The sequence below is a fragment of the Salvelinus fontinalis genome, chromosome 14 (assembly GCF_029448725.1).
Source record: "Salvelinus fontinalis isolate EN_2023a chromosome 14, ASM2944872v1, whole genome shotgun sequence".
Lineage (NCBI taxonomy): Eukaryota > Metazoa > Chordata > Actinopteri > Salmoniformes > Salmonidae > Salvelinus > Salvelinus fontinalis.
This window is the reverse complement of record NC_074678.1, coordinates 43988462-44002305: the sequence shown is the minus strand read 5'-3', so window position 1 is coordinate 44002305 and position 13844 is coordinate 43988462. Positions and strand designations below refer to the sequence as shown.

The 13844-nt window shown below is 41.5% G+C and overlaps 1 protein-coding gene across 1 annotated transcript in view; it reads right to left on the bottom strand.

The window, feature by feature from the left end:
- LOC129810941 (microtubule-associated serine/threonine-protein kinase 3-like) overlaps positions 1-13844 on the bottom strand; it is a 58862-nt gene that overhangs the window by 31400 nt on the left and 13618 nt on the right. The window contains 2 exon segments of the mRNA XM_055861960.1: positions 7942-8014; positions 10268-10356. Of these exon segments, the coding sequence (XP_055717935.1) occupies positions 7942-8014; positions 10268-10356 (162 nt within the window).

The window sequence follows — 13844 nt, the reverse complement described above, 5'->3', positions numbered from 1 at the left end:
TGTGTAAAACCATATATTCTCCTATCAAATCTGGGTTTAAGAAAAATTGGTTATGCACATTTCTCTACATGTTGCATAACCAATAATGAGTTGCCATCAGGAATCAAAGCCAGGGTTGTGAATAAAGGGATGTTGAGTAACTGCGAACACACTGCTGGCCAAATGTGGTTTTAAAGCGGATCAAAATGAAAGCCTACTAAAAACAAATTGTTCCAGCTTAAAGGATTCAGCAGCTCCTAGTTGAACGTTCTGACTTTTCCAGCACGAAAACAGTTTCCTGATGGCAACAGTTGTCGACAGTCTTCCAACATTGGGTACATCTTCTTCATGAGAAAACATTGGAATAAGACTGATTTAGTATAAAACCACACATTGGTTTCTGCAATGTCTTGATTTCTGTGTGGAAACATGTCTGGATATTTAAAAAAATGTCTGATGTTTGCGGGTATCTGTTCGTATATGAAGTTCACCTGCAACACATATTTTCTCACGTATACTGAGACTAAAGTTTTTGTTGTACATTGTCACCTCTCAAATAAACATATTTTATAAATACAAAAAACCTACTTTATATTGAAATATCTTTTCACACACACACACACACACCTCATCTGAGTAAGGAAGAAGCTAACCTAGCAGGAAGGATGTGATCTCCACTGACTCAACCAACCATCCAACCACAGCTCTCTGCTTTATTTACAGAGAAAATATTCACACCCCTGGACTTTTTAAACATGTTGTTGTGTTACAGCCTGAACTTAAAATGGATTACATGTCACTGGCCTACACACAATACCCCATAATGTCAATGTGGTACTTTGTTTGGAGACATTTTTACAAATGATTTAAAAATGAAAAGCTGAAATGTCTTGAGTCAATAAGTATTCAACCCCTTTGTTATGGAAAGCCTAAATAAGTTCAGGAGTAAAAATGTGATAAACAAGTCACATAATAAGTTGCATGGATTCACTCTGTGTGCAATAATAAGTGTTTAACGTGATTTTTGAATGACTGTGTCATCTCTGTACCCCACACATACAATTATCTGTAAGGACCCTCAGTCGAGCAGTACATTTTAAACACAGATTCAACCACAAAGACCAGGGAGTTTTTCCAATGCCTCGCAAAGAAGGGCACCTATTGGTAGATGGGTAAAAATAAAAAATACATTAAATATCCCTTTGAGCATGGTGAAGTTATTAATTACACTTTGGATGGTGTATCAATACACCTAGTAACTACAAAGATATATGCTTCCTTCCTAACTCAGTTGTCAGAGAGGAAGGGACTCTAACGGCTGTGATAGGAGAAAACTGAGGATGGATCAACAACATTGTAGTTACTCCACAATAGTAACCTAATTGACAGAGGGAAAAGAAGGAAGCCTGTACAGAATAAAAAATATTCCAAAACATGCATCTTGTTTGTACCATTCTCCATATTTACAAGTATAGTGGAGGCTGCATCATGTTATGGGTATGTTTGTAATCGTTAAAGACTGGGGAGTTTTTTGGCATAAAAAAAGGGCCGTAGATAGAGGAGGAAAATGGCCCTTAGAATTCGGACGAACACACACAAATAAACATCCAGAGAGCTTAAGTATAACCAGGTCCACATACTAGGGTTGAATATTTTCCCGGTGTCTTTCAAAAGCATATACAGTACCTTCAGACCCCTTGACTTCTTACACATTTTGTAACATTACAGCCTTATTCTAAAACGGATTAAATAAAAAAATGTGCTCAGCAATCTACACACAACACCCCATAATGACAAAGCGAAAACAGGTTTTTATTTACATAAGTATTCAGACCCTTTGCTATGAGACTCGAAATTGAGCTCAGGGACATCCTGTTTCCATTGATCATCCTTGAGCTGTTTCTCCAACATCATTGGAGTCCACCTGTGGTAAATTGAATTGATTGGACATAATATGGAAAGGCACACACCTGTCTATATAAGGTCCCACAGTTGACAGGGCATGACAGAGCAAAAACCAAGCCATGAGGTCGAAGGAATTGTCAGTAGAGCTCTGAGACAGGATTGTGTCCAGGCACAGATCTGGGAAAGGGTACCACAAAATGTCTACAGCATTGAAGTTCCAAGAACACAGTGGCCTCCATCATTCTTAAATGGAAGAAGTTTGGAACCACCAAAACTCTTTCTTGAGCTGTTCGCCCAGCCAAACTGAGCAATCGGGGGAGAAGGGCCTTGGTCAGGGAGGTGACCAGGAACTCGATGGTCACTGACAAAGCTCTAGAGTTCCTCTGTGGAGATGGGAGAACCTTCCAAAAGGACAACCATCTTTGCAGCACTCCACCAATCAGGCCTTTATGGTAGAGTGGCTAGACGGGAGCCATTCCTCGGGAAAAGGCACATGACAGCCCGCTTGCAGTTTGTCAAACGTCACCTAAAGACTCTCAGACCATGAGAAGCAAGATTCTCTGGTCAGATGAAACCAAAATTGAGAGGATCTCCAGAGAAGAATGGGAGACACTCCCCAAATACAGGTGTGCCAAACTTGTAGCGTCATACCCAAGAAGACTCGAGGCTATAATCGCTGCCAAAGGTGCTTCAACAAGGTACTGAGTAAAGTGTCTGAATAATTATGAAAATGTGATATTTCATTTTTTTTTAAATTATAAATTAGCAAACATTTCTAAAAACCTGTTTTTGCTTTGTCATTATTTGGTCATGTGTGTAGATTGAAGAGGGGAAAAAAACAATTCAATACATTTTAGAATAAGGCTGTGACACATAGTGGAAAAGGTCAAGGGGTCTGAATACTTTCCAAATGCACTGTATGTCTGGATTTGATCAGCATGAAAATTCAAACCGTATGCTACCGGAGCCTGATGAGCCATATATTAAATACATTTTATGAGCCCTACATTGACGACATTTAATGAGCCCAAGCCCAAAAAAGCCCAAATGATTGTGTAGTTATCCAATACATTGCACATTACTCACGACAGAACAGTCGTAGATGTAGCTAGCTATATGCTCTCTTGGGTAAATAAATGTAACTAGCTCCAGCACGCTAATCTTTTTAAGTGTGAACTGTATTACTGTACTGTATTATATGGACTGGAATTACGCACATCGTTCAAACAATGATAAAGCTGAAAGAACATGCGATTCTGGTGCACCAGAAAGTATATGCTAGAGAATTTGATTACAATTTTGAAATATAATAGGGCATATTTGTATAATCAGTAGGCTGACGAATATTTACCTTTCATATTTCCCCTAATGTTATTGGCCTAGCTCCTCTTTCTCTCTCTACTGTCTTTCCTCACTTTCAACAGTTTTATTGTCCTTATCTTCATCATTCTAATGACATGCTTGAATAATATAGGACTAGAATTAGACGCAGACGGCTTTCACCTCCCTTCACGAAGATTGAATGGTAATGGGTCTGAATAAATGACTGCAATAGTCTACCGCCGTCGCGTGTACGCTCTTCTTTCAAACTACCCATGAGTTCTGTTGGCTGCTGTATTTAACGTTCAGCAAATAAAGAGCTTGCGCCCCTCTTCGAATAGTCTATTGGTGTCACGTTCGTTTAGAGATGGATTGGACCAAGGACCAAGATAGGCGTACATCTTACTTTATTAAAAATGAACACCGAAAAAAACAACAAATACAAACAAAACGTAAAGTTCTGGGCTGCTCACAGGCAGCCACACAAAAACAAGATCCCACAAACTAAAGGTGGAAAAAAGGCTACCTAAGTATGATCCCCAATCAGAGACAACTATAGACAGCTGCCTCTGATTCGGAACCATACCCGGCCAACAAAGAAATAGAAGAACTAGAATGCCCACCCAAATCACACCCCGACCTAACCAAATAGAGAAATAAAAAGGCTCTCTAAGGTCAGGGCGTGACAATTGGTATAAGAAATGCAACAACAACAAAAAAGAATGTCCAGCAAGCTATTTTTTCCTGCATGGGCTTCCAAGAGCTAAGGAGTGTTTTTTAAGGAGAGGCCAGCGGAGCACAGGTGCATGCGTATTGCGCAAGAAATGGAGGCTAAAAGTCAGAAGCTTATTATGCATAAACCATTAACTAGCTAAATATAAGGCTAATACTGCATTGAACGTATTACCTGAAAGAGGAAGGCTAGGACAAATACACTGCTCAAAAAAATAAAGGGAACACTTAAACAACACAATGTAACTCCAAGTCAATCACACTTTTGTGAAATCAAACTGTCCACTTAGGAAGCAACACTGATTGACAATAAATTGCACATGCTGTTGTGCAAATGGAATAGACAAAAGGTGGAAATTATAGGCAATTAGCAAGACACCCCCAATAAAGGAGTGATTCTGCAGGTGGTGACCACTGACCACTTCTCAGTTCCTATGCTTCCTGGATGATGTTTTGGTCACTTTGAATGCTGGCGGTGCCCTCACTCTAGTGGTAGCATGAGACGGAGTCTACAACCCACACAAGTGGCTCAGGTAGTGCAGCTCATCCAGGATGGCACATCAATGCGAGCTGTGGCAAGAAGGTTTGCTGTGTCTGTCAGCGTAGTGTCCAGAGCATGGAGGCACTACCAGGAGACAGGCCAGTACATCAGGAGACGTGGAGGAGGCCGTAGGAGGGCAACAACCCAGCAGCAGGACCGCTACCTCCGCCTTTGTGCAAGGAGTAGCACTGCCAGAGCCCTGCAAAATGACCTCCAGCAGGCCACAAATGTGCATGTGTCAGCATATGGTCTCACAAGGGCTCTGAGGATCTCATCTCGGTACCTAATGGCAGTCAGGCTACCTCTGGCGAGCACATGGAGGGCTGTGCGGCCCCACAAAGAAATGCCATCCCACACCATGACTGACCCACCGCCAAACCGGTCATGCTGGAGGATGTTGCAGGCAGCAGAACGTTCTCCACGGCGTCTCCAGACTCTGTCACGTCTGTCACATGTGCTCATGTGCTCAGTGTGAACCTGCTTTCATCTGTGAAGAGCACAGGGCGCCAGTGGCGAATTTGCCAATATTGGTGTTCTCTTGCAAATGCCAAACGTCCTGCACGGTGTTGGGCTGTAAGCACAACCCCCACCTGTGGACGTCGGGCCCTCATACCACCCTCATGGAGTCTGTTTCTGACCGTTTGAGCAGACACATGCACATTTGTGGCCTGCTGGAGGTCATTTAGAGCTGCTTCCTGTGCAGAACATAATAAACGGCTCCCTATCCACCGGATGTGTACCAAACTCACTAAAAGTGGCAGTAATAAAGCCTCTCTTGATAAAGCCAAACCTTAACCCAGAAAATATAAAAACTATGGGGCTATATCGAATCTCCCATTCCTCTAAAAAAAAATGGAAAAGCTGTTGCGCAGCAACTCACTGCATTCCTGAAGACAAACAATGTATACGAAACGCTTCAGTCTGGTTTTAGACCCCATCATAGCACTGAGACTGCACTCGTGAAGGTGGTAAATTACCTTTTAATGGCATCAGAACAAGGCTCTGCATCTGTCCTCGTGCTCCTAGACCTTAGTGCTGCTTTTGATACCATCGATCACCACATTCTTTTGGAGAGATTGGAATCCCAAATTGGTCTACATGGACAAGTTCTGGCCTGGTTTAGATCTTATCTGTCGGAAAGATATCAGTTTGTCTCTGTGAATGGTGTGTCCTCTGACAAATCAACTGTACATTTCGGTGTTCCTCAAGGTTCCGTTTTAGGACCACTATTGTTTTCACTATATGTTTTACCTCTTGGTGATGTCATTCGGAAACATAATGTTAACTTTCATTGCTATGCGGACGATGCACAGCTGTACATTTCGATGAAACATGGTGAAGCCCCAAAATTGGAAGCCTGTGTTTCAGACATAAGGAACTGGATGGCGGCAAATGTTTTACTTTTAAACTCGAACAAAACAGAGATGATAATTCTAGGTCCCAAGAAACAAAGAGATCTTCTGTTGGATCTGACAATTAATCTTGATGTTGTACCACAATTAAAACTGTGAAGGACCTAGGCGTTACTCTGGACCCTGATCTCTCTTTTGACGAACATATCAAGACTATTTCAAGGACAGCTTTTTTCCATCCCAATTTTTTTTGTTGAAACTTTCTGTCCAAAAATGATGCAGAAAAATTAATCCATGCTTTTGCCACTTCTAGATTAGACTGCAATTCTCTACTTTCCGGCTAACCGGATAAAGCACAAAAATAAACTTCAGTTAGTGCTAAACACGGCTGCTAGAATCTTGACTATAACCAAAGAATTTGATCATATTAATCCAGTGCTAGCCTCTCTACACTGGCTTCCTGTTAATTCTAGGGCTGATTTCAAGGTTTTACTGCTAACCTACAAAGCATTACATGGGCTTGCTCCTACCTATCTTTCCGATTTGGTCCTGTCGTACATACCTACATATACGCTACGGTCACAAATTGCAGGCCTCCTTATTGTCCATAGAATTTCTAAGCAAACAGCTGGAGGCAGGGCTTTCTCCTATGTAGCTCAATTTTTATGGAACGGTCTGCCTATCCATGTGAGAGACGCAAACTTGGTCTCAACCTTTAAGTCTTTATTGAAGACTCATCTCTTCAATAGGTCCTATGATTGAGTGTAGTCTGGCCCAGGAGTGTGTATGTCAACGGAAAGGCACTGGAGCGACGAACCGCCCTTGCTGTCTCCTCCTGGCCGATTACCCTCTCTGCACTGAGGTTCTCTGCCTCTAACCCTATTACGGAACTGAGTCACTGGCTTACTGGTGCTCTTCCATGCCATCCCTAGGAGGGGTGCGTCACTTGAGTGGGTTGAGTCACTGATGTGATCTTCCTGTCTGGTTTGGTGCCCCCCTCAGGTTTGTGCTGTGGGGGAGATCTTCATGGGCTATACTTGGCCTTCTCTCAGGGTAGTAAGTTTGTGGTTTTACGATATCCCTCTAATGTTGTGGGGGCTGTGCTTTGGCAAAGTGGGTGGGTTTATATCCTGCCTGGTTGGCCCTGTCCGGGGACTCAGTGTCTCCCAACCCGTCCTGTCTCAGCCTCCAGTATTTATACTGCAATAGTTTGTGTGTCGGGGGGCTTGGGTCAGTCTGTTATATTTGGAGTATTTCTCCTGTTTTATCCGGTGTCCTGTGTGAATTTAAGTATACTCCCTCTAATTCTCTCTCTCTCTCTCTTCACCGGACGTGCAACCTTGTCCCGGACTTGCGGTTTTCGACTCTCTCTCTCTCTCTACAGCACCTGCTGTCTCGACCTCTGAATGATCGGCTATGAAAAGCCAACTGACATTTACTCCTGAGGTGCTGACCTGTTGCACCCTCTACAACCACTGCGATTATTATTATTTGACCCTGCTGGTCATCTATGAACGTTTGAACATCTTGGCCATTTACTGTTGTAATCTCCACCCGGCACAGCCAGAAGAGGAATGGCCACCCTTCAGAGTCTGGTTCCTCTCTAGGTTTCTTCCTAGGTTCCTGCCTCTAAGGAGTTTTTCCTAGCCACTGTGCTTCTACATCTGCATTGCTTGCTGTTTGGGGTTTTAGGCTGGACTTCTGTATAGCACTTTGTGACATCGGTTGATGTAAAAAGGGCTTCATAAATACATTTGATTGATTGATTTCAATCTAGAACAGGATGATCTATTTTGGATGCAGTATGAATGAAGTGGATGAGAGAGTGGTGAGAGAGAAAGACTGCGAGAGAGTGGTCGCGCATGCACTGATTTAAAGCAACAATATTCCAGTGATAGGCTGTTTGAAAAATCTGCAGCTGCAATGAAAAAGAGTATCATCTTTACAAGAGAAGCATTAAACTTAAGAGTTCAATTTCACGCCATGCTAGTCATATAAATAATTCATTATAATTTACTGGTTTCTAACATAAATTTATTCCAGGAAAAGGGAGTGGTTTTGGCCGGTAAATCCCGGTAAAAAGGGTTTCTGCCATTCAACCATTCCACATACCTGCGAGCAAATGGGAAGTTGAGGGAGGCACTGGTGGACACATTTCGGGGGCTGTCTATGGGACTGCTTGCAGCTGAAAAGAAACAAAGGATGATTATCATCATTACAATTAATTAAGCTCGGATAATAAGAATAGGTAATTATAGCGATTGAAACCCTGTTAATATTTTGAATAAGGACGAAGCAAACTGTATGGAGGCAAGTCTCAGGTACTGTAAGTAGCTAGACTGAATAATATCTCAAAGAGATCTGGTTTATGGTGCCAAACATAGCAGCAGTTACCATCAAAGGGCATTAATGGAGAGGAGGCTATGCGCCGTTTTAAAGTGTCATTTTGTTTGTCTTTGACAGTGCCTGGACCTTTGTGTACTCGAGACACAAGAGTTCATTAACATGGGAGCATTTTGCTACCAATTAATTAAACTGTAAACATAATGAATGCTTAAAATTGTGCCCCCTAATCAGATAAGTCTCGACATGATAGAACTTGAAAGAGAATGTCTGCACATCTCTGGCATGTAGGGCCCTCGTACAGAACTCTATTCATAGGGTGCACCTGCTTGACAACCAGAAGTGATACAGTGCTTTCAGAAAGTATTCATACCCCTTGACTTATTCCACATTTTGTTGTGTTACAGTCTGAATTCAAAAGTTATTACATATATTTTCTCACCCATCTACAGTACACACAATACACCATAATGACAAAGTGAAAACATGTTCTTAGAAATGAAATACAGAAATCTCTCATTTACATAAATATTCACCCCCCGAGTCAATACATGTTACAGTAACCTTTGGCAGTGATTACAGCTGTGAGTCTTCCTAGGTAAGTCTCCAAGAGCACACCTGAATAGTGCAATATTTGCACATTATTATTTTTCAAATTCTTCAAGCTCTGTTTGTTGACCATTGCTAGACAGGCATTTTCAAGTCTCGCCATAGATTGTCAAGCCGATTTAAGTCAAAACTGTAACTAGGCCACTCAGGAACATTCAATGGCATAATGGTAAGCAACTCCAGTGTATATTTGCCCTTGTGTTTTAGGTTATTGTCCTGCTGAAAGGTGAATTTATCTCCCAGTTTCTGTTGGAAAGCAGACTGAACCAGGTTTTCCTCTAGGATTTTTCCAGTGCTTAGCTCTATTCCGTTTCTTTTATCCTAAAAATCTCCCTAGTTCTTGCCGATGACAGGCATACACATAACATGATGCAGCCACCCCCATGCTTGAAAACATTACGAGTCGTACTCGGTGATGTCTTGTGTTGGATTTGCCCCAAACATAACACTTTGTATTCAGGACTCAAAGTGCATTTCTTTGCCACATTTTTTGCAGTTTTATTTTAGTGACTTATTGCAAACAGGATGCATGTTTTGGAATATGTTTTATTCTGTACAGGCTTCCTTATTTTCACTCTTGTCATTTAGGTTAGTACCATGGAGTAAATACGATGTTGTTGATCCATTCTCAGTTTTCTCCTAACACAGCCAGTGTATCTTTGTAGTAACTGGGTGTACTGATACAGCATCAAAAGTGTAATTAAAAACTCCACCATGCCCATAGGGATATTCAATGTCTGCTTTTTTCCCCCAATAGGAATTGGAAAACCCTGGTCTTTGTAGTTGAATCTGTGTTCGAAATTCACTGCGCGACTTAAGGACCTTACAGAGTATTGCATGTGGGGTACAGAAAATCATGTTAAACACTATTACTGCACACAGAGTGAGTCCATGCAACTTATTATGTGACTTGTTAAAAAGAGTTTTACTCCTGAATTTAATTTAGGCCTGCCATAACAAAGGGGTTCAAAGACATTACAGCTTTAGATTTTTTATTACATTTGTCAAAATTTCTGAAAACATAATTCCACTTTGACATTATGGGGTATTGTGTGTAGGCCAGTGACACAAAATCTCAATCCAATCCATTTTAAATTCAGGCTGTAACACAACAAAATGTGGAAAAAGTCAAGGGGTGTGAATACTTTCTGAAGGCACTGTATACACTCCCATTGATTCAAATGCTAAAGGGAAACACAAAAACCCACCCCTTTACCGAAGAGACCATTTTTTAAATTTTCTGCCCAATAAGATGTATTTCTCCTCCTTTATTTTCTACAATCAGCACAGCATATCTCTAAAAATGCTTTGAGGTCCCAATGATAGCGAGAGGAGTCCAAAATATTGATACTTGCACTTGCTATGTTGTAGTAGGACAGCCAACTCTAAAACGTTCAAACGTGTCAACGTGTAGGAATAAGTCTACATAGTGTAAAACAGGCTTCATACATTGGAGACAAACTTCTGTTCCTGTGATGGTTCTTACCGGTGTGGACGGAGAGTGGGGAGAGAGGGCGTGACAGAGTGGGCGAAGGTGTCCCCAGGCCAAGACTCTTCCTGTTGCCGCTCCGGCAACTGTGGAACATAAACAGGAACAGAGATGTCAGTCACCAGCTACAAAACACTTCAGTCATCCATCTGGCAGTGCTTCAAAACATGAGTTATTCCTATTACTATTTGAAAGCGGAACTAGTTCAAGTGATGTCATAAAAATGTCTTTAAGCACAGCAAATATACCAATCTAAGCCAGAGGGGGGGAAAGATAATCAAAAACAGACTTGTTTCTATTCTGGGAGGGGCAAAGATGTACTGCTTTCAACGTGAGTAATTGGCTATGACTAGCAAGCAATGCAGGGATTTTTCTGCCATTGAAATCCTTGGGCGGGCCACCTAAGCGTTTTTTGGGGTTGCCTAATTCCAAACAGTGTAATAAACAAACGTTGTCTAAACTTAAACAACTAAAACAATATACAAAGTATGTAGAAAACACAATGGACACAGATTATTTTATAATCTTTGAGAACTAAAAGCTAGACCGTCAGAATTGAAATTTCCAAAAACAATGGAATTTAGCAGTCTTCATTTTGTTTGAGCAAAAGGACACAGCATTATCTACGACGGAACGCATAGAATTGCAGGAAACTAACTTTTAAACTGCAAAACTTTCTCTCAAAACTTCAATATAACCAAAATCAAGACAATTGCAAACGACTATTGTTGATAACTGTGAAGCAACAAAATATGAGAGTGAAACACTTGTAGAACAAAACATCCACTAAAAATCTACCAGGAGGCATACTCACAGACAGAGTCAGACAGTTTATTATAAAGACTGTGAGGAGGAGTCAAGTAAATCATCCCATCGATTTGAGCAGAATAGCCACAATAAGGGTCAATAAAGAAGAGATGAGTATTACTTAGAGTGACCTATAAGGAGAAGAGGCGGCATGAGACGGCACGTAGCCTAGCAGTCAGAACGTTTGGCAAGGCACTAACGTTAACTCTATAACTGTTTCGGGATCACCGTTGATAATGGCAGAACCTGGCCGTGACCCGACTCTCCAAGGGGTGTCTCGCGATATGCAAAAAGCATTTCCAATTCGCACATGCGTATTATTACACATATGTACATGTATGAAACAGAACAAATATCAAATATAAGCACCCAACAAATTATTGTAAGTGACTGCCATTGGTCATCCAGATCTAGGATGTTTTGCACTGCAGTGAGCAACCCAAAATTCTACGCGAAACAGGAATATGCCTATTTATTCTGCATAGTATCATTGTTTTGGATCTAACAAGGACTGTACTTAGGTAATTCATTATTGAATATATAACTATTTTGTTCCCTTTTTGTTATAACAGTATTACAGACTTAAACACGAATAACCTGTATGCCTATATGTTTTGCCTTTCCATAACTATAGTGCAGCCAACGATACATAAATCACAATCAGCACATGTTCTAAGCACTGACCACATTTGGCTGCACGCTCTGAAACTAAAACAATGGGGATAAGACCGCGCGTGGCATCAATATCGAAACCAAATGGGAGCCAATGAACGAGCGTCAACATCGGCTATGTTATCACTTACAAAGTAATGGTAAACATGTTTTTATCTAGTTACATTGTTTCTGAATATATGAAATTGACACAATGCATGTTGAGGTCAAGCATGTGTCCATCTGGATGGCCATCTGGACCATAGACGGGTTATTTCAGAGACTTGTCTGAGAACATCAGCAAGGCCAACACAAGAAAATATCCTTTAAAAAAAGAATACAAAACACATTAAAAGGACCATAATTGTCTGCCGTTGGGCTTTGTTACATAACTACATGAACCAGAACCTTTCCTACCTTTTTGATCGTTTTAGCATTGATCCTGTTACAAAATGAGACTTGTTGTGGGTTGGCACTGCGGTCCAGTAACTTGGATCCGACATGGTGGATGTTGTTTAGAACGAAAAAGAACACATATTCCGATCCAAAATAAATAATTATTGAATCTCCTTCTAGATGGTAGATACAGGACCCGAGAATGAAACCCACAAAACAACGGGTAGACCCTCCATCGCCGTGGCAGTATGTTGTGTTGCCTGGACTAGCTAGTCAGCGTGGCTATCATCCAACTTCTTCATGACTGAAGAAGCCAAGTTTCAGCGCCACCTTCGCTTTATTTTGCCTCATAACCAAGCACCTAGGCCTACATCTTCTGCCTGGATAGTGTTCCCGGTGGACATGGGCTACTCTCTCTGCTGCCAAAACTCCATCGTTGACTGATATAGCCTACTACCATAGACACAGTAGACTTTTCACTAGTATTCTGTTCAGCACAAATGAAGACGTCACTTCCTGCGTTAACAAAGGAAACCTTTAAAATAAAAACCGGCATTTAAAAACATTGCAAGGTTAATGTCGATTTTTATTGTGCTTATAAGCAAATGCAAGAAGGAATTTATGGGAATTGTTTTAAATATGTAAAACTTGAGACCACTATTGAAAAATACAATGCTCAGACCGGATATTTTGACAACATTGGGCTTAAGTGAAAAACATTATTTTGGTGCCTATGTAAAAGTGGTGTTGGGAGCACTCAGTAGGGTCTGTAGAATCTACATTGAACAAAAATAGAAACGCAACATGTAAAGTGTTGGTCCCATGTTTCATGAGCTGAAATAAAAGATCCCAGAAAATGCACAAAAAGATTACTTTTCTCAAATGTTGTGCACACATTTGTTTACATCCCTCCCATGTTAGTGAGCATTTCTCATTTTCCAAGATAATCCATCTACCTGACAGGTGTGGCATATGAAGAAGCTGATTAAACAGCATGGACATTACACAGGTGCACCTTGTGCTGGGGGCAATAAAAGGCCACTATAATATGAAGTTCTGTCACACAACACAATGCTACAGATGTCTCAAGTTTTGAGGGAGCGTGTAAGTGGCATGCTGACTGCAGGAATGTCCACCAGAGCTGTTGTCAGATAATTAAATGTTAATTTCTTTACCATAATCCGCCTCCAACGTCATTTTAGAGAATTTGGCAGTACGTCCAAATGGCTTCACAAGCGCAGACTTCGTGTATGATGCCAGCAGCATACCACCCTGCATACGACTGCTGGCTTGCTTCTGAAGCTAAGCAGGGTTGGTCCTGGTCAGTCCCTGGATGGGAGACCAGATGCTGCTGGAAGTGGTGTTGGAGGGCCAGTAGGAGGCACTCTTTCCTCTGGTCTAAAAATAAAATATCCCAATGCCCCAGGGCAGTGATTGGGGACACTGCCCTGTGTAGGGTGCCGTCTTTCGGATGGGACGTTAAACGGGTGTCCTGACTCTCTGAGGTCATTAAAGATCCCATGGCACTTATCGTAAGAGTAGGGGTGTTAACCCCGGTGTCCTGGCTAAATTCCCAATCTGGCCCTCAAACCATCATGGTCACCTAATAATCCCCAGTTTACAATTGGCTCATTCATCCCCCTCCTCTCCCCTGTAACTATTCCCCAGGTCGTTGCTGCAAATGAGAACGTGTTCTCAGTCAACTTACCTGGTAAAATAA